Source organism: Geotrypetes seraphini, chromosome 1, assembly GCF_902459505.1.
Source record: "Geotrypetes seraphini chromosome 1, aGeoSer1.1, whole genome shotgun sequence".
NCBI classification, from domain to species: Eukaryota; Metazoa; Chordata; class Amphibia; order Gymnophiona; family Dermophiidae; genus Geotrypetes; species Geotrypetes seraphini.
The window spans coordinates 252,935,395-252,957,764 of record NC_047084.1 but is presented as its reverse complement, the minus strand read 5'-3'; the positions used below and the strand labels follow the sequence as shown (position 1 = coordinate 252,957,764).

At 41.7% G+C, this 22,370-nt stretch overlaps 1 protein-coding gene across 2 annotated transcripts in view; it reads left to right on the top strand.

Annotated features, from left to right (window-relative positions):
- The window catches only part of STX18 (syntaxin 18), a 200,740-nt gene that overhangs the window by 130,278 nt on the left and 48,092 nt on the right, over positions 1 to 22,370 (top strand). For both annotated transcript variants that reach the window (XM_033949373.1, XM_033949363.1), the window contains one exon: positions 18,738 to 18,796. In XM_033949373.1, the coding sequence (XP_033805264.1) occupies positions 18,738 to 18,796 (59 nt within the window). The remainder of the gene's footprint in view (positions 1 to 18,737; positions 18,797 to 22,370) is intronic.

Here is a 22,370-nt window from a genome sequence, read left to right as displayed (position 1 = left end):
TAAGTAAAAACTTTTTTGTGTGAACACTATACCTAAATTAAAAGAACTCATTGTAGTGCATTCTTTTGTTATAAAAGATTAATTGTAGTCCGTTTGAAGATAACTGAGAAACAAACATAAAATAAACCACTAGACTTAAAGTACTTTAGTTTAAACATTATTGCTCCCTTGGAAATTGTAAATAAGCGACAACTCAGCAAAATTAGATACTGACAGTAGTCCAGCAGCAAGAGGTGGTGGAAGTCTCTTGCACTGAATGAAAAACAAAAAGAAAGGTCAAAAAGATGATGTCTCACCTGGGTAGGATATCCAATAAAAGACTTTTTATTGCAAAATCTCATGTAGATTCATAACCCAACATAGAACTGTGGTTTGGTGTGATGACGCCATCCTCAGTAGTTAACAAACCAGAATCTGAGACTGTCACAAAAATGGTATGCCTCACAGCCACTGGTGCTTGAAGTTTCTGGGGCCCAACTATAATCCTTGTAAACTCTGTTTGCAGATGTTCAAGAGAAATAATAGAGGTTATGAGAAGCAGCGTGCAATTATATTTGCTGTTGACTTCCACATTTGACTGCACTGGTCCCTATTGCTCCTTGAGCAGCATTAGATACTTGGGGGTGCATCAGCAGCAAGGTGGTCTCCATCTTGACATTGAACATCGATAGCAGCCATGGGGATTGAGCATCATCCTATCCCATCCCTAGGATAAAGAAGGATTCGACTTCATCTTTATTAATGCTGAGGGACTATGATGTGAAGCATCAGCCTCTGTCTCTTATAAAGTTCATAGGTGCCCTACTAGACACAACTTAGGCCAGAGCTTTTCTCCCAGCCCAGTGCACAAAAAACATTTTTCTGTAGCACTACGGGTTTGGCAGAGCCAGCCAGCTCAGCAAATGTCACACCCATATCATGCCTTCATTTGAGGATGGCTCAGTGGACTTAGGCTTAGATGCACTAAGAGGATCGGTAAGATCATGTGGATCTGCACTGATCCAATTTTTTGTCCAATTCAGAAAGAGCTATTGATGCACTAAAAGGATTGCATACAAATGATTCAAGTGGATGTTCACTGTAATCCTTGACTCTCCGATTCAATGGATTGCTGTGAAAGCGACTCTCACACATGCGCAGAGCTAGCCTAAACAGCTGAGAGGAAGGGGAATGTCTCCTGCCACTGAGCTGTTTGGGGGCAGGAAACTTTATTTTTAAAATTTTTTTTTAAATGGGTTCAGATGCTACACTCACTCTCTCACTCACACACACTCTGCCCCATTTACCCACCCCCCAATTACAGATCCAATAGCTCTACTAGTTTACATGGCATTTTAATATTAAACAGTTTATTTGCATGGTCAGATCGGGGAATGAGCGATTGTGCAGAAAACCAGGAGGTGAGCCGTTTCTTCATCATGTTGTCAAATGCGATCGTTGATATAGCGATGATCTCTGGCTTTAATGCATCTGGGCCTTAATGGGCTGTAGCTTCCCAGTGGAACTTAATGGATTGTCATCATTGTTGCTCAGGAGGTCTTCTTGGTGGCTCATTCAGAGCAATTTGATCAAAGGACTACCATTCCAACCTAGGCTTTTTCAACCAGGGTCAGTGGTTTATTTGAGACGCAACACCAGATCAACCTCCTGGATTTAAGGACCATATGGAATTCTCTTAAGGCTTTAAAGATCAGGGTTCTGATCATTCTGATAGCGGTGGGGCATAAGTAAAGGTTGCATGGAAAGTGCTACTTTGTGTTAATTGTAATGTTGTGCTATTTCAGGGTTTATTAGACATCCTTCCTTTTGCTTTAAGCTATTGTTAAATTCTGTGTTCTTCCTGGCTAATGGATAAATAATGGTATCCTGAATCTTGAAAGTTTTTGTTAGGTATAGCCTGGTTGCTTACTGCCTCCAATAAAAACTTTATGAAAAACAAAAGGCTTTCAAAAATTAACACCTACATCAAATTGTTCTCATTCAAGTAGGCAATCAGGTTGCAATGTATTATGTCAACAAGAAAGGAGGCATGGGATTGTACCTCCTTTGTCAGGAAGCAGACCTCTCACAGGATGGTTCTCAGAGCCATTTATCTTGCATGGAAGAGCAGTTGTTTAGCAGGTGGGCTGAATCAAGTCATGCAACTTCACAAGTGGTCACTGAACATGGACATAGCCCATAAGATCTTCCAAGAGTGGGACACCCCCTTGATAGACCTCTTGAAATGCACCAGAATCACAAAGTCCATGAATACTATTCTAGACTGATATCACACAGCAGAGTAGCCTTAAATGTTTTTCTTCACAGTTGTAGGAAGGACCTTCTGTACATGTGTTTTCCAGCACTATTTATAGTGAAAACTCATCTGAAACTTGAGCAGGACAGGGAAACCATGATCCTTATCACCCCATTTTGGCTGCTACAGATCTGGTTCCCTATTTTGTATCAAGCTTGTCAGGATCCATAGAGACTGGAGTATCTTTTGATTCTCATAAGTGAGAACAAGGGAAGGTGGTGAATGTTATGCCGATCTTCAAGAAAGGTTTGAGGGGTGATCCGGGAAACTACAGGCCAGTGAGTCTGACCTCGGTACTGGGAAAGATGGTAGAGGCGCTGATAAAGGACCGCATCATTGAGCACCTTGAAGAACATGATCTGATGAGGACCAGCCAGCATGGCTTCAGCAAAGGAATATCTTGCTTGATGAACTTACTGCACTTCTTCAAGGAATTAAACAGCCAGATAGACAAGGGTGACCCGGTCGACATTGTATATCTGGATTTTCAGAAGGCGTTCGACAAGGTTTCGCATGAACGACTACTTTGAAAAATTGCGAGCCATGGAATCGGGGATGAAATACTCACCTGGATTAAAAACTGGTTGGTGGATAGGAAACAGAGAGTGGGGTAAATGGACAATACTTGGACTGGAAAAGCATCACGAGTGGAGTGCTGCAGGTTTCAGTGCCTGGACCCGTGCTCTTTAACATATTTATAAACGATCTGGAAATTGGTATGACGAGTGAGGTGATTAAATTTGCAGACAATATGAAGTTATTCGGAGTAGTGAAGATGCAAGAGGATTGCGAAGACCTGCAATGTGACATAAACATGCTCGAGAAATGGGCTGTGACATGGCAAATGAGGTTCAACGTAGATAAGGTGATGCATGTCGAAATCTTATACACGAATACATGATGTCCAGGGTGATACTTAGAGAGACCTCCCAGGAAAGAGACTTAGGAGTACTGGTCAACAGGTCGATGAAGCCATCCGCACAATGCGTGGTGGCGGCAAAAAGGGCGAACAGAATGCTAGGAATGATTAAGAAGGGAATCACTAACGGATCGGAGAGGGTTATCAAGCCGCTGTACCGGGCCATGGAATGCCCTCACCTGGAATACTGCGTCCAGCACTGGTCGCCGTACATGAAGAAGGACTCGGTACTACTTGATAGGGTCCAGAGAAGAGCGACTAAAATGGTTAAGGGGCTGGAGAAGTTGGAGTACAGCGAGAGATTGAAGAAACTGGGCCTCTTTTCCCTTGAAAAGAGGAGACTGAGAGGGGACATGATAGAAACATTCAAGCTGCTGAAGAGAATAAACTTAGTAGATAAAGACAGGTTGTTCACCCTCTCCAAGGTAGGGAGAATGAGAGGACATTCTCTAAAGTTGAAAGGGGATAGATTCCGTACAAACGTAAGGAAGTTCTTCTTCACCCAGAGAGTGGTGGAACACTGGAACACTCTTCCGGAGGCTGTTATAGGGGAATACACCCTCCAGGGATTCAAGACAAAGTTAGACAAGTTCTTGGGGGCCGCCGCAGGAGTGGACTGCTGGACAGGATGGACCCAGCAGCAGCAATTCTTATGTTCTTTTCACAAATCTTCAATCCAAAGCCCTCATGGCTTGGATGTTGAGAAACTAGAGGTTGATTCCTTATAGCTTCCCAGAGGGTGTCTCCCAGGTTTTGTTTCTTTCCAGGAGATATTCTACTAGGATGTCATAGGTTTTCAAATGGAAGAGATTTGCCATTTGATATTAGGGCAAGCTATATTGTATATCCTTTTTATCATGACCTGCAAAAAAAACTTCTTGTGTACATTCTGCAGCTCTCTGAGTCTGGTCTGTAAACCATCTCTGTAAGGGGTTCACCTTAGTCAATTTGGATCTTATCACCGTGTCCATTTCTCTTCAGCATATAGTTTCATGCTTCGTGAGAGGCTTGATGTTACTAAAAAAAAAAAAACCAACAACCCTATCAACCTTCCCCCTGTGTCATGGGATGTCAACTTTGCTCTCATCCAGCAAACCAGCAAATGAAAGCTCCCTTTGAGCCATTTGAACACTAGTCATCTGAAGTACCTGACCTGGAAAGTCTTATTTTTGGTACTTGTCACTTCAACACAATGTTTACGTAAGAATGTAAGAATAGCCTTACTGGGTCAGACCAACGGTCCATCAAGCCCAGTAGCCCGTTTTCACGGTGGCCAATCCAGGTAACTAGTACCTGGCCAAAACCCAAGGAGTAGCAATATTCCATGCTACCGATCCAGAGCAAGCAGTGTCTTCCACCATGTCTGTCTCAGTAACAGACTATGGACTTTTCCTCCAGGAAATTGTCCAAATCTTTCTTAAAACCAGCTTTGTTACTGCTTTTTATAAAAGGGATGGGAATATCTAAATAGGGATAATAACAGGTTGCTGGAGGGTGTTAATCCTCTCTGAGTTTTTAGTGTAACTGTTTATGTACCAACAAGTATTTGGGATGGGAAAAGGGGAGGGGGGTTTAAATTAGGGGCTGGAAGGTGGGAATTGAAAGAGACCTTACAACTAGATTGCTAAAGTGCTACAATATAGCTTATTCTCTTATACCATTTAGTCAGATTATATCTATATATTTTTGGTATGCCCAGTATCAAAAGATAAGATATACTGGAGGGATTAGCCTCTGTAATAATCCGGGAGAGGCTGGGTAGCTGTAGCAAATCTAATACTTTAGAAAGATAGGGAAGATATGTTTTTTATCCTTTAATGTGAAAAGTTTGAATTCCCCTTTTAAACGCAGACTCAAGAAATACTGCGCTTACAGGCAGAGGTAGTATTCCTCCAAGAAACTCAATGCCAAAGCATGACAATTTTGATACAACATAAACATTACCACTCTGTATACCTAGCATCTAATCAACTAGCTATAAAAACAAGGGGAATGGGTATTCTTCTTTCAGACAGGAAACCATGGCAGGTACAGACTACTTAGGAACAAAGAAGGCAAATGCATATTGTTAAAGGCTCTCCTTGGTCACAAATGCTTTATACTTTTAAAAGTTTATGTTCTTAATAATGGACAAGGTCCCCTTTTTGCTAAACTTACTGATTTATTACAGTGCCACTTGAATGGAGCACTGCTGATAGGAGGCAATTTTAACTTAACTATTGTCCATTATGCTGGTGTGGATCGGGCTTCTCTGGTGCCCTTCTTCCAGCATTGGAGACTTACTGATTTATGGAGATGTAAACAAAGGATACAGTGACATTATTCCAAATTATCATTCAATAATGGCAACTCTGTATTTTGCTGTGTTGTAATAGAGAACAAATATTACACACTTTTAAATTAATGAGCCTCAGCCAACCAGAAAGGACAAATGTCCTTACTGTATTTCAACAACTATTACACAGCTAATTGAATCACCAATCATAGGCTCGTATTACAATCTTGGAAAGGGCAGTTAAACAACTCAGTGGCTCAAACCACATGAGAAAAACCTGCGCTGACAAACAAGATTGCAGAGCAAAAAAATATTCAAGGACTTCTAATGAAACACAATAAAACATAGATGTAGTAAAAGGAAAAATAAAAAAGAAACAATGACAACAGTCCACCCTTCTGGCAGGAGAGATTGGGTATCTCTCCTGCTGGGGAACATTGGGATGGGTTCATGGGTGCCAGGCAGGAGGGACTGGGCATTGTACGCATCTACCGTGGGCCTACGGAGACGCATATGGCTGCCTAGGTCAAACTAAGGCTATTTCCAGGTCAAGCCACGCCTAGCATTAGGCGGGCTTGCATGCCTTCCTAGGCTTCCGGAGGCGCTTCAGATGTAGGCGGCCTGTCTCAAGAAGGTTTTATTTTATTTAATTTTTTTTTTTTTAAGACATGCGTCCCAATTGGCTGGTTAGGCAGCAGTTGGCCGCCTACAATCAGGATGCCGTTTATAGAATCCAGGCCCTATTGTCTTATGAATAAGATTTAAAAAAAGTGGAACTGTACTAAAAATTGAGAAAAAAAGTTTAGGACTCATTCATCAACTGGAGGCAGTTACAAATTTGATAAATACCAATCCCTTTCCCCTCCTTGGGCGTTATACCTTATACAGAAGGATATGGTATCATGATTATGGAGAATATATGTACTAGTAGGTGTGTCTGAAAGGTGGGAATGGAAACTGTCTTGGTTTTGGGTTTTTTTTTTTGTTTATTTTTGGGGGGAGAAAGTTATGTACTGGGATTGTGCACTGACAGAAATTATGTGAGATGGGAATGCATCTCTGATTATTGTAGTATGTACCTATGTATTGCTTATTGCTTTTGAAAATATTTCTATACCTCATACTAGCATAATTTCTGCTGTTTTTGTTTGTTCTAAACTATTAATAAATTGGAAAAAAAATAACGTATGAAATTAGTTGCTTGTAGTTACGAGACATGTCAGTGGGAGATGTAATTTGTTTTGAACCCTGTTTTCTCTGGTTCTCAGCTTGCTGTTGTAATCGCTAGGCTGTTTCTCTATTCCTTGTATGCTCACTAGCAGGTGCTATTCTCTTTTTTTTTTTTTTTTTTTGCTGCAAAAATCTATGTGGTAGGAGGAATTGCCATTGATCTACCATTCTTGATAAACAGTTATTGACTTGCTTCATTAAAATGGTGCATTCACTTAATCATAAAGCATTCAATCATATGTCTCTGACTGATATTCACATTAGTAGGATTCTTTCCTAGTTAAAAAAAGCAAAAACCCACACACAGGTATTCTATTTGGAGGAGGGGGAAAACAGTCTATGGGCTAGCATAGTATGCTGAGAACCAGGAGCAACTGAATTTGAATCCCACTACTTCCACTGACGTTTCTTGTGACCAATGTTCCCTCTAAGGATTGATGAGGTGTGTGCAAAAAAAAAATGCTTGAGCGATAAGTTACATACTCCACAAATTTATGAGCAGGCACGAAGGATGCATTTTTAAACAAATGTAGTTTATCCTTGTACTCCTTATGTATTTTTAATCATCTATGGATATGTTTGTATGTTTATTGTTCAAGTGGTTTTATTTATTTCCCCAAATTTATTTTTGTTATACACATTGAAAATATTTGATATTGCGTTTAAATCAAAATCTCAATAAACTTGAAACGAGTGCCCGTGAGATTGTGGGAGGGTTAAATACTCAAAACTTAGAAGAATAACAATTTACTTAAAGTTTTTGCTTTGCCAGCTTTCTGGTATCTTTACATACAGTGGCGTACCTAGCATATGTAACACCCAGGGCCCATCATTTTTTGGCACCCCCCCATCTGTACGAAAAACATGATTTTTAGTAACAAGCCATACGTCACACATGAGTACCTAGGAAAAGGCAGCATCTTACATATTGCAGTGAGCAGTAAATCAATACACCCATTGTAAAACTAAACAAGCCAGACCAGCATAGATCAATCCTACACCGAAAACCATGTCTTTCGAACACACAGAACACAGAAACACCTTCGCCTAGTATGGAATATGTCATCACAAACTAACCCCTCCCCTTTTTACAAAACTGTAGTGTGGATTTTAGCCACGGTGGTAACAGCTCTGACGCTCATAGAATTCTGAGCATCAGAGCTGCTACCACCACGGCTGGTGCTAAAAAACGCTCCACAGTTTTGTAAAAGGGGAGATAAAATAGAAATACACAGCTTCAATGCTCTAGCTCAGGGGTGCCCAAACTTTTTGGGCTTACGAGCTACTTTAAAATGACCAAATCAAAATGATCTACCAACAATAAAATTAAAAAACACACTATACGCTGAGAAAATGTTAATTATCATTCCTATTCTGGGTTTTTTTCAAAGAGGTCAAGGCAGATGACTCTATGCATTGTCACCTCAGTAACAACCATACAAAAATAGACAAATATACCCCCCTTCCTTTTTATTAAACCACAATAGCAGTTTTTAGCGCAGGGAACTGCGCTAAATGCCCAGCGCTGCTCTCGACGCTCATAGGCTCCCTGCGCTAAAAAACACTATTGCGGTTTAGTAAAAGGGGGCCATAGTGCAAAATATAGACAGCATATATAAATTCAGACACATTTTGATCACTAAATTTAAAATAAAATCATTTTTCCTACCTTGTCTGGTGATTTCATGAGTCTCTGGTTGCACTTTCATCTTCTGACTGTGCATCCAATCTTTCTTCCCTTCTTTCAGCCTGTATGCTTCCTCTCCTCCAGACCTCATTCCCTCCCCCAACTTTTTCTTCCTCTCTCCTTGCCCTTTCTTTCTTTTTTTCTGTTTCCCTTCTGTCTCCCTGCCTGCCCCCTTTCTTTCTTTCTTTCTCCCTACCCTCCACAAAGCCACTGCTGCCACCATCGGGGGAAACAGGCCCCAAAGCCACCGCCGCAACCATCGGGGGAAACAGGCCCTAAAGCCACCACCGCGGCTGCCCCAAGCTCTCTCTGCTTCCCCCGACGTCAATTCTGCCGTCGGAGAGGAAGTTCTGCCCAACCAGGCAGCGATTGGCTGGCCCGAACTTCCTCTCCGACTGCAGCCTTAGGAGGGGTGCACAGCCGGGGCGGACCGCCCCCCCCCCCTTGGTACACCACTGAAGACGTGGCAGCGGCTCCTCTCACGAATCCCCACCTGCGTCGGAAGTCCGATGCAGTCGGGGATCTTGAGAGGAGCCGCCGCTGCATCTTTCAACTTTAAAATACCCCTAAGGCCGCCGCCGCTTCCTCTCACCTCTGCCCGCCCTCGAGTGAGCGACAGGAGACAACGTATGAGCGACGCCACTGAAAATAGTGAGCGATCGCTCATGCGCTCAGCTTAGAGGGAACACTGCTTGTGACACTGGGTGAGTCACTTAACTCTCCACTGCCTATGCACTAAACTTACTAAAACGTATTATGCAATAATGTACATTAGTGTGTTTTATTTACCACAGGTCCCATTTTACGCAACGGGACTAATTTACTAATACTATGTTGCTATGTTAATGGCCTTAGTGTGTGGTAATGCAGTAGTGCATTTTTGTAAATCAAGCCCATAGATTGTAAGCTTTAAGTAACCCTACTGTACTGGATTATGTTTTCCCTGCAGCCTAGATTTAAAAAGGTGAATAATTCATAAACCAAAATCAAATGAGAGGTTGCTGGAAGTTTCCAGCTCCTGTCTAATTTAAATAGATCTTACTTGTAGATACTGTTTTTGTAAAAGGTTTTTGAAAGCTTCAAATTTAACCACTGCTTCCATGTATTCATGTAGTTTTGTTAATTTGGGCTTTAATTCATTTTAATGAGTGGAAAGATATTTAAAAAATGCATTATTAAAAATTTCCCTCTTCATAAATTAAAACAGTATCCCTCTGTTAATGTTTAAATACATCTGAAAATAATTTTGGTAATAAAACAGCAGGATTACAAAAATAACATTTTGAAGCAGCAGTTGTAATAGGATTTCTCAATTACCACATTGTTTGCTCCTGCTCTCTGCTTTATTTTTCATCTTATTCTTAGGTTTCCTTTTTTGTCATGGTCCTAATATTTTATTTAGCTTACTTCTGACAGTTAATCTCTGAGGACAGCAGCTTTTACCAATGAGAAATACATCAAAGAAGAAGAGAAAATAATTTGACTGGTCAGCTGCTGTCTTCAGAGGGTGCCTGTTTGAAGGTATGCAATTTTGCTTTTTTTAATGGCCAAACTGTTAAACAAGCAGAGAGAAGAATACTTGTAGCATACTTTGATGAGCTGTGATCTGTAAATTGTGGAATGGAACTAGGAGCTCACTAGGTGCAGGATAGAAATCAGAAACCTGGAATCATCACTGTAGCTATCAGGAACAAAACCAAAGGAACAACATATCTACAGGAGGGTCTAGGACAGGGGTATCAAAGTCCCTCCTCGAGGGCCGCAATCCAGTCTGATTTTCAGGATTTCCCCAATGAATATGCATGAGATCTATTAGCATACAATGAAAGCAGTGTATGCAAATAGATCTCATGCATATTCATGGGAGAAAGCCTGAAAACCCGACTGGATTGTGGCCCACGAGGAGGGACATTGACACCCTTGTCTAGGACAACTGACTACGGCCATCTCACCACAGGACAAATGAATGCCGACATCTGAACATGGAGAAGTTTTAAAAAGTTAAAATAATTCAATAGGAAGACATAAAATATTTTTATTAATATATTTGGCTTTATTTCACCATTCCTTTTAATTGTGTGCTATGGTACAATCTGAATGTGGAGAAATTTATTAACACATTTTAATATTTAATATTTTGAAAAGTTAAAATTAATGCAATAAGATATTTTTACAAAAAAACATTTTATTGAGCTATTTGATAATTGTGAACTATGGCACGTAAGTATTCTTTTTTTATTATTATTTATTTATAATTTCAAATAATTACATACACAGTTGTACAAGAAATACTGAATACATCTTTTTCAATTCATCATAAAAACAAATGAATATGAAACCAAAAATAAGGAAGAAAATCTCTTAATATAGTCCACCTGTTGAGGGAGAAAAAAAGCTTTAAGAAACCTCCTTGTGAGAATCAAGGATTTAAACTAAATATAATAATAAAGAGGAAAAATAACTCGAGCATACATCATTACTAACATTCCATGACCACATTATACTGTTTCAGTCTGGACTACGGTAGAAAGCCCTTTACCTTCCAAAAAGAAACCCAATTGGGCCGGTTCAAAAAAAATATACTTATTCCCTTGATAGGAAACAAAACACTTACAAGGAAATCTTAATTGAAAGCTTGCCCCTAAAGAAATCACTCTTGTATGGTATGTAAGAAATTCTTTCCTGCGAGATTGATACATCTGGAAATATATTTAGATACATTTAGATACATCTGGAAATATATTCACCTTTTCGCCTAAATAGGAGACCTGTTTCATTTTAAAGTATAACTTCAGTAACATTTCTTTATCTTGTAGAAACACAAGCGTAACTGCCAATGTAGCATGACCTTGCACCTCTATCTCGGATGTTTCCAAAAGTACAGAGACATCTAACTCAATCTTTTCCCCTTGAGTGTCTTCTGTAATCTTTTTTAAGTAGTACATTTTTTGTACAGGGGGTAAGTTAGTCTGGAACTTTCAACACCATTACCAAAAATTTTTTAAACTGTTCTAGAGGAGTCAAATATTTAGCAATAGGAAAATTTAAATTTGTTGGTTTTCCAAATTTTCAATTTTCCTCATTAATAGTATTTTATCAGTAGATTGTTTAACAAGCATAGTCTTTGTTTCCTTTGTTGTTTTCTCCAATTTAGATAACTCTTCCTTCTGAAGTTGAGCAGAAGTCTCCAAATGGGTTATCTTAGCAGATAAATATAAAGTTTTTATGACAAAGTTAGTACATACCGCATGTAGGTTTTCTATCGCGGTCCAAATTGAATCCAGACTCACCGCTGATGGCTTCACGAGTGGCTTGAGAGGGGAAAGATCAGCCTGTTGGAGTATGGCTCCCTCCGTACGGCTCAGCCCACGGGTTCCCTCACTCTCACCACCACTCGTTCTCAGCGGGAAAAAACTCCCAACCTGCATCGGCTCCAAGATGTGAGTCGATAACAACGTGCTGACATCCGGGTTAGCTGGACGTTCGAAACGCTCCTCACCAGTCTGTGAGTCCTCCAAACTCGTCTGTCCCATCTCAGTATCTCCGGGCATAGGGGGAGTATGTGGCCCATGCAGGCTCAGTGAAAGATCGCTGCCTAAGCTATGCACTTCCCTTGGCATAACAGCAGGAGCACCCGCAGAGGTTTGATGGTCTGTGAACGCTGTAATCACAGTCTGTAGCGGCGTTGAGGTTTCCAGAGCAGTTGGAGGATTGCCCCTCGGCCTTCCCTGTCTTTTGGGCATTCCGCAGGTAATTAAAACCTATAAGGCAGCCGGGCTAATCCAGTTAGAAGAAAAACATTCCAAAACGACAGGCGCTCTCAACTCACATCCTGCTCGAGTGGCACGTAAGTATTCTATCAGGCTTCTTGTGCTATAGTCAGACACGAACTCTTCAGCTTTGCAGTATTTCTTAAACTTGATAAGAGGGACTGTGGCTTGAAATGAGCTGTTTATAAAATGCATCTCTGCCCTTTTGCACTTTTCTGAGGCCTTCAATAAACTTCCAAATGGATGGCACATTCCCAATTGGGCTCAAACACAACAATGAGCAGCTTCAGAATGGTTGTTAGTGTGATCCTCATCGCTCTGTGTTCTGTCAGAAATGTTCCGTGTGGGTGGAGGTGTCTACTGTTTCCTCTCTTTTCTGAGCGACCAATGTAGCTGTTCTTGAACTAGTTCAACAGAGGCTGCAGCTCTTCGGGCAGACATTCCTACACAGTGGCAACATAGTCCCCCAAGATTGGGACAGGCACGAATGCTAAGGCCACAACCATTTTGACCTTAAGGGCGAACTCCGTCAAACTCTCCAGCAGCACCGCTCCTTTTTGGCATTCATTACAGCCATTTTGTAGATGCAGTAATTGGACTGCAATTGATGTTAGCCACCAGTGTTTTAATAAAACAACCATTCGTACTTAGCGTACTGTTTGCCTGGCAGAAGGGCATGCAACACTGGTTGCCCTTGTACTTCTTTGTCATGACCACATGAGTTTGGGAGCTATTGCAAATGTGCTGTCCACGTACCAGGTCACGGATGTTTGCAGAATTTGCAGCCAACTTGTTCAGCCAAATATATGAATCCTTCTGGATCCATCTCCAATATCACCAAGCAAGAATGGGTAATGCAAGGTCATCCAGGCTGACAGGGTTCAAAGGTGCTACTCCTAATTGATTTTGCCTTTGATTTTTTTTGTAAAGCTGTAGTTCTTGGAATTGCAGCATGAAGCACTGAGCTCGAATACATAAAACTATCCATCACAAGCAAACTTTTCCCTTCCTCTCTGACTTAGAATGGTCATATCCATCTCACACATAGTAGTCAAGCGGTATGATTTTTTGGAAGGAAATTGTGTATATGTAAGCGAGTTTGTGTAAGAAATGATGAGTCACTGGAAACGGTCACGGGGCAAGGTGGACACCTTTAGCCGAGAACATCGATATAACATCAAAGGGGGGAATTGCTAGTGGCAAGATCCAAGAGCCACCTATGCGATAGCCACAGGTCACCAGATCAACTGGTGTTCAATCAATGGCAGACGCATAATCCATAGTAACATAGTAAATGACGGTAGATAAAGACCTGAGCAGTCCATCCAATCTGCCCTGTAACTACAAGCATTACAATTTCATGACTGAATTGCCTTTTTTTTTTTTTCTTTGTTTCTTCTGGGGCACAAACTTTAGAAATCCACTTGGTACTGTCCTTTGGTTCCAACTACTAAGAGTTGCCGTTTAAGCTTACTTCAGCTACGTAAACCATCTCCTTTGTGGGATTCAGACTGTGAAAGTTTGCCAATTCATATTCTAGTTAGAGATCCTCTGTGTTTATCCCATGGTTTTTTTGAATTCCATCACTGTTTTCCTTTCCACCACCTCCCTAACCATTTCAGGCATCCACCACCCTCTCCATGAAAAAGAATTTCCTAACATTACTCCTAAGTCTACCACCCCTCAACCTTAAATCATGTCTTCTAGTTTTATCAGTTTCCTTTCTCTGGAAAAGATTTGGTCCTATATTAATACCTTTCAAATATTTCAACGTCTTTATCGTATCACCACTGTTCCTCCTCTAGAGTATACATGTTGAGGTCTTCCAGTCTCTTCTGTGGTGCAGACCCTCTACCATATTTGCCACTTTTTCCTCTGGACTGCTTCAAGTCGTCTTATATCCTTACCCAGATTTGACCTCCAAAACTGAACACAATACTCCAAGTGGGGTCTCGCCAACGACCTGTACAGTGGCATCAACACCTCCTTTCTTCTGCTGGACCTCTCTCTGAATAGCCTAGCATTCTGCCTTTTCACACTGCTTCATTGCCTTCAGATCTTCAGACACTATCACCCCAAGATCACCTCTCCCCATCCATGCATATCGGCCTTTCACCTCCCAGCACATACATCCCCCTCGGATTTCTTCTCACAAAATGCATCGCTCTGCACTTCTTTGCATTGAATTTTAGTTGCCAGACATTAGACCATTCTTCCAAAGTTTGCAGATCCTTTTTCATGTTTTCCACTCCCTCCAGGGTGTCCACTCTGTTACAAATCTTGGTATCATCTGTAAAAAGGCAAACATTCCCTTCTGTTAATGAATTTGATTAACAGACTATTAGATCAAAGAACAACCTAAGCATATTAAAATTTGTTAATAAATTTCTCCATGTTCAATTATGTCATAGCTCATAATTTAAAAGGAATGATGAAATAAAACCACATGTTAATAGTTTATCTGTGTTCACATGTCTTGCAGTGGGTTGGGTTTAGTCGGTTGTCCCATTCCCCTACAGGACTATCCCACTAGAAGATGTTAAATTTATTTGAGCTTTGCCGGTGCTGCCCTCTTGCTTCAAGGCTTGCTGTTCTTCCATTCCTCATGGCGTGCAACCACCTATGTACCCCTATGGGTATATTAAAATGACGGAAGAAAATTGTGAAAGCAGACATGATTAAATAGAAGTCATCTGACTATGGCAGTATAGAAGAATAAAATTATTATTAAAATAAAGCACAGCTATGTTTACCCTGCATGGGCTGCTTCAGTAGCACAAACCTAACTGTGAAATGCAATAAAATATATAATTAACAGATCATAAACGCTGGCAAATCATAAAAACACTGATTTTTAATGCTATGACTTATTTTGAATGTAAAATTTCTACATGCAAAAGGATGCAAAACTGTTGAATGACTGTTTTAACCATTGAATGAATTTATTCAACTGTTTTTATACTGTATGCAATTCTGGTTGCTGTATCTCAACAAGGATATAGTGGAATTAGAAAAGGTACCGAGAAGGGCAATGAACATGATAAAAGGGATGTGATTATTTTCCTATGAGGAAAGGCTAAAGTGCTAGGGCTCTTCAGCTTGGAGAAGAGATGGCTCAGGGGTGATATGATAGAGGTCTATAAAATACTGAGCGAAGTGGAAAGGGTAGGTATGAATCACTTGTTGACTTTTTCCAAAAATACAAGGAATAGGGGGCATATAGTAAACTCAAGAATTTGTTGCAGGAGAATGTGGTGAAGTCAGTTAACTTAGGGTTTTTAAAAAGTTTGGATAATTTCCTAAAAGAGAAGTCCATAAGTCATTATTGAGATGGCTTGGGGAAATCCATAGAAACAGAGAAACAGAGAAATATGACAGCAGATAAAAGGCCAAATGGCCCATCCAGTCTGCCCATCTGCAATAACACTTATCTCTTCCTCTCTCTAAGAGATCCCACGTGCCTATCCCAGGATTTCTTGAATTCAGACAGTCTCTGTCTCCTCTACCTTTTCCAGGAAGACTGTTCCATGCATCTGCCACCCTTTCTGTAAAAAAGTATTTCATTAGATTACTCCTGAGCCTATCACCTCTTAACTTCATCCTATGCCCTCTCATTCCAGAGCTTCCTCTCAAATGAAAGAGACTCGACAAATTCACATTTACATCACGTAGGTTTTTAAACGTCTCTTATCATATCTCCCCTCCTGCCTTTCCTCCAAAGTATACAGATTGAGATCTTTAAGTCTGTCCCCATACACCTTATGACAAAGACCACACACCATTTTAGTAACTCTCATCCTTTTTATATCTTTTTGAAGGTGTGGCCTCTAGAACTGTATACAAAATTCTAAATGAGGGCTCACCAAAGTTTTACAGGGGCATCAATACCTCCTTTTTCCTACTGGCCATACCTCTCCCTATGCACTCTAGCATCCTTCTAGCTTTCAACATTACCTTTCAACTTGTTTGGCCACCTTAGGGTCAGCACATACAAGCACACCCAAGTCCTGCTCTTCTGTTGTGCACATAAGTTCTTCACAGCCTAAACTGTACTGTTCCCTCTGGTATTTGCAGCCCAAATGCATGACCTTTCATTTCTTAGCATTAAATTTTAGCTGCCAAATCATGCTTCATGCTTTGCCAGGTCTTTCATCATGTTATTTACACCATCTGGGGTATCTACTCTTTTGCAGATTTTGGTGGAATCCACAAAGATGTAAATCTTACCCGACAGTCTTTCAGCAGTATCATTTATAAAAAGAACAGGCCCAAGAACAGAACCTTGAGGTATACCACTGTAACTTCCCTTTTCTCAGAGCGATCTCCGTTGATCACTACCCTCTTTCACCTTCCACTCAACCAGTTCCTGACCCATCCCAAGGACACTGTTTATTTATTAGATGTCCCTGTGGAACTCTGTCAAAAACTTTACTACAATTTAAATACACCAGATCTAGCGTACTCCCTCTATCCAATTCTCTGTTCATCCAGATCGGATCTGTCTGACAAGACCTACCTCTAGTGAATCCATGTTGCCTCTGGTCCTGTAATCCACCAAATTCCAGAAACTTCACCATTCTCTGTTTTACCATTCTCCTTATTTCAAGAAAGATATAGTGGCGCTAGAAAAGATTCAAAGAAGAGCGACCAAGATGGTAAAGGGGATGGAACTCCTCTCTCGTATGAGTAAAGACTAAAACGGTTAGGGCTCTTCAGCTTGGAAAAGAGACAGCTGAGGGGAGATATGATTGAAGTCTACAAAATCCTGAGTGGAGTAGAATGGGGTATAAGTGGATCGATTTTTCACTCCATCAAAAATTACAAAAACTAGGTGACACTCAAAGTTACAGGAAAATACTCTTAAAACAAATAGGAGGAATTTTTTTTTTTTTTTTCACTCAGAGAATAGTTAAGCTCTGGAATGCATTGCCAGAGGATGTGGTAAGAGCGGATAGAGTAGCTGATTTTAAGAAAGGTTTGGACAAGTTCCTGGAGGAAAAGTCCATACTCTGTTATTGAGAAAGACATGTGGGAAGACACTGCTTGCCCTGTATTGGTAGCATGGAATATTGCTACACCTTGGATTTTGGCCAGGTACTAGTGACCTGGATTGGCCACTATGAGAACGGGCTACTGGGCTTGATGGATCATTGCTATTATTTTCTTAAAAGCATTTCCATTAATTTGCTTACCACAGAAGTCAGACTTACGAGCCTGTAATTCCCTACTTCCTCCTTACATCCACTTTTGTGTAGAGGGACCACATCCGCCCTTCTCCAGTCTTCTGGTACCACTTCTGACTCTAGAGACTCATTGAAAAGGTCATTCAGCGGAGCCACCAGAACTTTCCTAAGTTCCTTCAGCACCCTTGGATGTACACCATCCGCCCCATCACTTTGTCTACCTTTATTTTAGCTAGCTCCTCACGAACACAACCCTTTGAAAGTCGATCAGGGTCTACCACTTCTCCATCCCTATTCATGTTTGTCTTCTGTGGTCCCGCTCCCAGGGCTTCAGCCGTGAACACAGAACAGAAATATTTGTTAAGCAATTCAGCCTTTTCTTTATCAGCTTCTACATATTCCTCCCCTTCACCTTTGAGTCTCACAATGCCATTTTTACACGTCTTCCTATCACTAATATATCTAAAAAACTGTTTTGTCTCCCCATTTTACCATGTCAGCTATTTTTTTCTTCCATTTGCATCTTTGCTTTCCTGATTACACTAGCAGACACTCTTAACTTTTCCAGATAATTCTGTCTGCCTCTTTCTGTGATCTTTTGTAGTTTATGAAAGCTAACCTCTTATTCCTTACCATCTCAATTACTATTCTGCTCTGTCCTTCCAAAGGTATGGCCTTCAAAACTAGACGCACTCCAGATGAGGTCTCACCAAGGACTGTGTATTATTGTACAATACAATAATACAAACACTTTAATTTTACTAATGGTCTTTCCCTATGCACACCCATATGCATCTGACTAATGTCTTGTCATGTTGTTTTGCTACATTGAAATCAAATATAATCATCTGTTGATCTTTTTTCTGCTTTATGACTCTCAGTATTTTTCTATTTTGCGTTTCATTTCCTTTTTGTTTTTGCTCCCAAATCCATAATTGCATTTTTTAGCTTATATGTTTGACTTTAAAGCAGCCGATTAAGTCTTAGATGCATCTTATACCATCTACTCCTTAACATATGTGAACTCAATTGGAATCGACTGCAAAAAGCCAGATTTTTTTTTCCTCCTAATCCCTCCACAATATCGCTTACAAAATACAAAAAAACACTGATCACAAGACTGATCTCAGAGGATATAAGATAAAACTAGAGTTCTTCCCTCCCCCCCCAAAGCTGCTAACTCCGGAAGCGTCTAGCTGTGGTGGGTAACGTTGCCATTATAAAATGTCATTTAAAAAGTAAATTCTATTTTGCAGATACTGTAAACTTGAAAATGTTGCTGTTGATAACATCTAGCTGTATATATTTATATGCATTCCATTCTAGCATAAATTGGATTCTTTTTGATCTGTGATTTGTTGTTTTTTTTTTGTCTAGTTTGAACAGGAAAACCAGCGCCTTGTCAGTGAGATGAACAGTATGTTTGATGAAGTAAGGTATGCCTCCTTAATTTTTTTTCCATCTTGGTTTTTCCCAACAACTTCCTCAGCGTTATTTGTAAATAATTAAAAGTACATATGTATTCCTCACATCTAAGATGTCATCGTGCAGAGTTCAGGTTGAATTGTTTATTTCAAGGCTACCAGAACTTTCTAACATGCCCTATTGAGCATGCTTCTTAGCCTACATAGTAGCATAGTAAATAACAGCAGATAAAGACCTAAAGGTCCATCCAGTCTGCCCATAAGTTATACCCATTTAAAAAATATATAATTAGATTAACTTGTTACATTATATTACATTAGTGATTTCTATTCCGCCTTTACCTTGCGGTTCAAGGCAGATTGCATAAGAATTGTTAATTATTTGATTATTTCTGTGCCGTAGACTGTAAAGTCTTGTATTGTCCTAGGTTCCAAATGCTGAAGTTGCCACCCAAGCTCACTCCAGCCTATCCAACCATCCCTTTGTTTACAGGATATCTACTGTAAAGTCTGGCCAGTAACATCCTCATGTTCCATATTAGTGAAGTTCACATTGATGCCCTCCCCAACCCACCCTACACCAAATCACCATATATGGGACACAGACTGTGCAGGTCTGTCCAATACCAGCCTTAGTTCTTTAATGTACATCCTTCATTTTCTAATTAGAGATACCGTATTTTCACGCATATACCGCGCACCCGTGTAAAACGTGCACGTGGGTATAGCGCACGGGAAACCTAAATTTATGTAAATAAATTATTATATACCGCGCATGCTGCTCCATGAATTTAAATCTCCTTCTGCCATCCCGACTCTCCTCTCGCCGCCCTGCCCTCTGCCCCGAGTCTCCTCTCATCCCGACTCTCCTTTCGCCGCCCTGCCCCAAGTCTCCTCTTGTCCCGACTCTCCTTTCGCCGCCCTGACCTGCTCCCAGCTCTGTAAGCATGCGCAGACCATCTACAGACAAAGAAGATGGTCTGAGCATGCTAGCCGCTCAGTTTTCTAACCACACTGGCCCCCCCACCCCTTGAAGTCCTGTCCCCACCCTGAAAGCCTGATGCCCCACCCCGAAGGACCGCTGGCCCCCCCACCCCGACGTCCGATTCATCCCCCAGCGCCCCCCCCCACGCACAGAGAAGCTGCCTACCGTTGGTTCCCGATGCCAGTGAGCCCTGCTGCTTCCTCTGCCGGCGGTCCCGCCCCTTCTCTGAGCCCTGCGCTGCTTCCTCTGCCGGCGGTCCCGCCCTTTCTCTGATGTCAGAGAAGGGGCGGGACCGCGGCAGAGGAAGCAACGCAGGGCTCAGAGAAGGGGCGGGACCGCCGGCAGAGGAAGCAGCAGGGCTCACTGGCATCGGGAACCGACGGTAGGCAGCTTCTCCGTGCAGAGGGGGGACGCTGGGGGATGAATCGGATGTCGGGGGGGGGGCTGCGAGCGGTCCTTCGGGGGGGGCTGCGAGCGGTCCTTCGGGGTGGGGCAGGGGGATGAATCGGATGTTGGGGGGGGAACTATGTAAAAAAAAATTTGTACAACGCGCTCACGCATATAACGCGCATGGATATGCACGGTTTGTAAAATCGTGTATAATGCGCGTGTTATATGCGTGAAAATACGGTACTCTATTTTTGTCTCATGCTTTTTTGAATTCCATCACCATTTTCCTCTCCACCACTTCTCTAGGGAGGACATTCCAGGCATCTACCACCCTCTCCGTGAAGAAGAATTTCCTAACATTAAGTCTTCCTCCTTGTAACCTCAAATTAAAGCAGCAGTCTCCTCCTTGCTTCATACTTGCACTTCATAAAAACATAAGAATTGCCGCTGCTGAGTCAGACCAGTGGGCCATCGTGCCCAGCAGTCCGCTTCCACAGCAGCCCCTAGGTCAAACACCAGTGCCCTAACTGAGACCAGCCCTACCTGCGTACGTTCCGGTTCAGCAGGAACTTGTCTAACTTTGTCTTGAATCCCTGGAGGGTGTTTTCCCTGTAACAGCCTCCAGAAAAGCGTTTCAGTTTTCCACCATTCTCTTGGTGAATAAGAACTTCCTTACGTTTGTACGGAATCTATCCCCTTTTAACTTCAGAGAGCACCCTCTCGTTCTCCCTACCTTGGAGAGGGTGAACAACCTGTCTACTAAGTCTATTCCCTTCAGTAGCTTGAATGTTTCGATCATGTCCCCTCTGTCTCCTCTTTTCAAGGGAGAAGAGGCCTAGTTTCTCTAATCTCTCGCTGTATGGCAACTCCTCCAGCCCCTTAACCATTTTAGTCACTCTTCTCTGGACCCTTTCTAGTAGTATCGTATCCTCCTTCATGTACGGTGACTAGTGCTGGACGCAGTATTCCAGGTGAGGGCGTACCATGGCCCGGTACATCTGCATGATAACCTTCTCTGATCTGTTCGTGATCCCCTTCTTAATCATTCTTAGCATCCTACTCGCCCTTCTCGCCACCGCCGCACATTACGCGGATGGCTTCATCAACCTGTCAATCAGCACTCCCAAGTCTCTTTCCTGGGGGTGGGGTAGGTGTCTCTCCGAATAACACCCCGGACATCCTGTATTCATGTATAAGATTTTTGTTACAGACATGCATCACCTTACACTTATCCACGTTGAACCTCATTTGCCATGTTGCGGCCCATTTGTCAAGCATGTTTGTCACGTTGCTTCTTTACTACTCTGAATAACTTAATATCATCTGCAAATTTATTTACCTCACTCGTCGTACCAATTTCCAGATTGTTTATAAATATGTAGATGAGCACGGGACCAATCACCAAACCCTGCAGCACTCCACCAGTACAAGTATTGTCCATTTACCCCCACTCTCTGTTTCCTATCCGCCAGTCAGTTTTTAATCCACGTGAGTATTTTACCCTCAATTCCATGGCTCGCAATTTTTCAAAGTAGTCGTTCATGCGGAACCTTGTCAAACGCCCTCTGAAAATCCAGATATACAATGACGACTGGGTCACCTTTGTCTACCTGCCTGTTTACTCCTTCAAGAAGTACAGCAAGTTCGTCAAGCTGTGCTGGCTGGTCCTCATCAGATTGTATCCGTCAAGGTGCTCAATGATGCAGTCCTTTATCAGTGCCTCTCCCATGTTTCCCGGTACCGAGGTCAGACTCACCGATCTGTAGTTTCCCGGATCACCCCTATAACCTTTCTTGAAGATCGGCGTAGCATTCGCCACCTTCCAGTCTTCTGGAATCCCCAATTTCATCGACAAATTGACTATTAGTTGAAACAGTTCAGCTATAGCCCCTTTCAATTCATTGATTACCCTCGGATGGATGCCATCTGGTCCCTGGGATTTATCATTTTTAAGCCTATTAATCTGCTTGCAGACCTCTTCTAGACTGACCGTCAACCCTGTCAGTTTCCCGTCTTCGTTTCCCATGTATAGCCTGTCTGCTTCCGGTATATTGTGTATATCCTCTTCAGTAAACACAGATGCAAAAAATATGTTCAGTTTGTCGTTGATGGCTTTGTCCTCCTTTAGCATTCCCTTTATTCCATGGTCATCCAACGGCCCCACCGCTTCCTTCGCGGGTCGTTTCCCCTTAATATATCGAAAGAACGGCT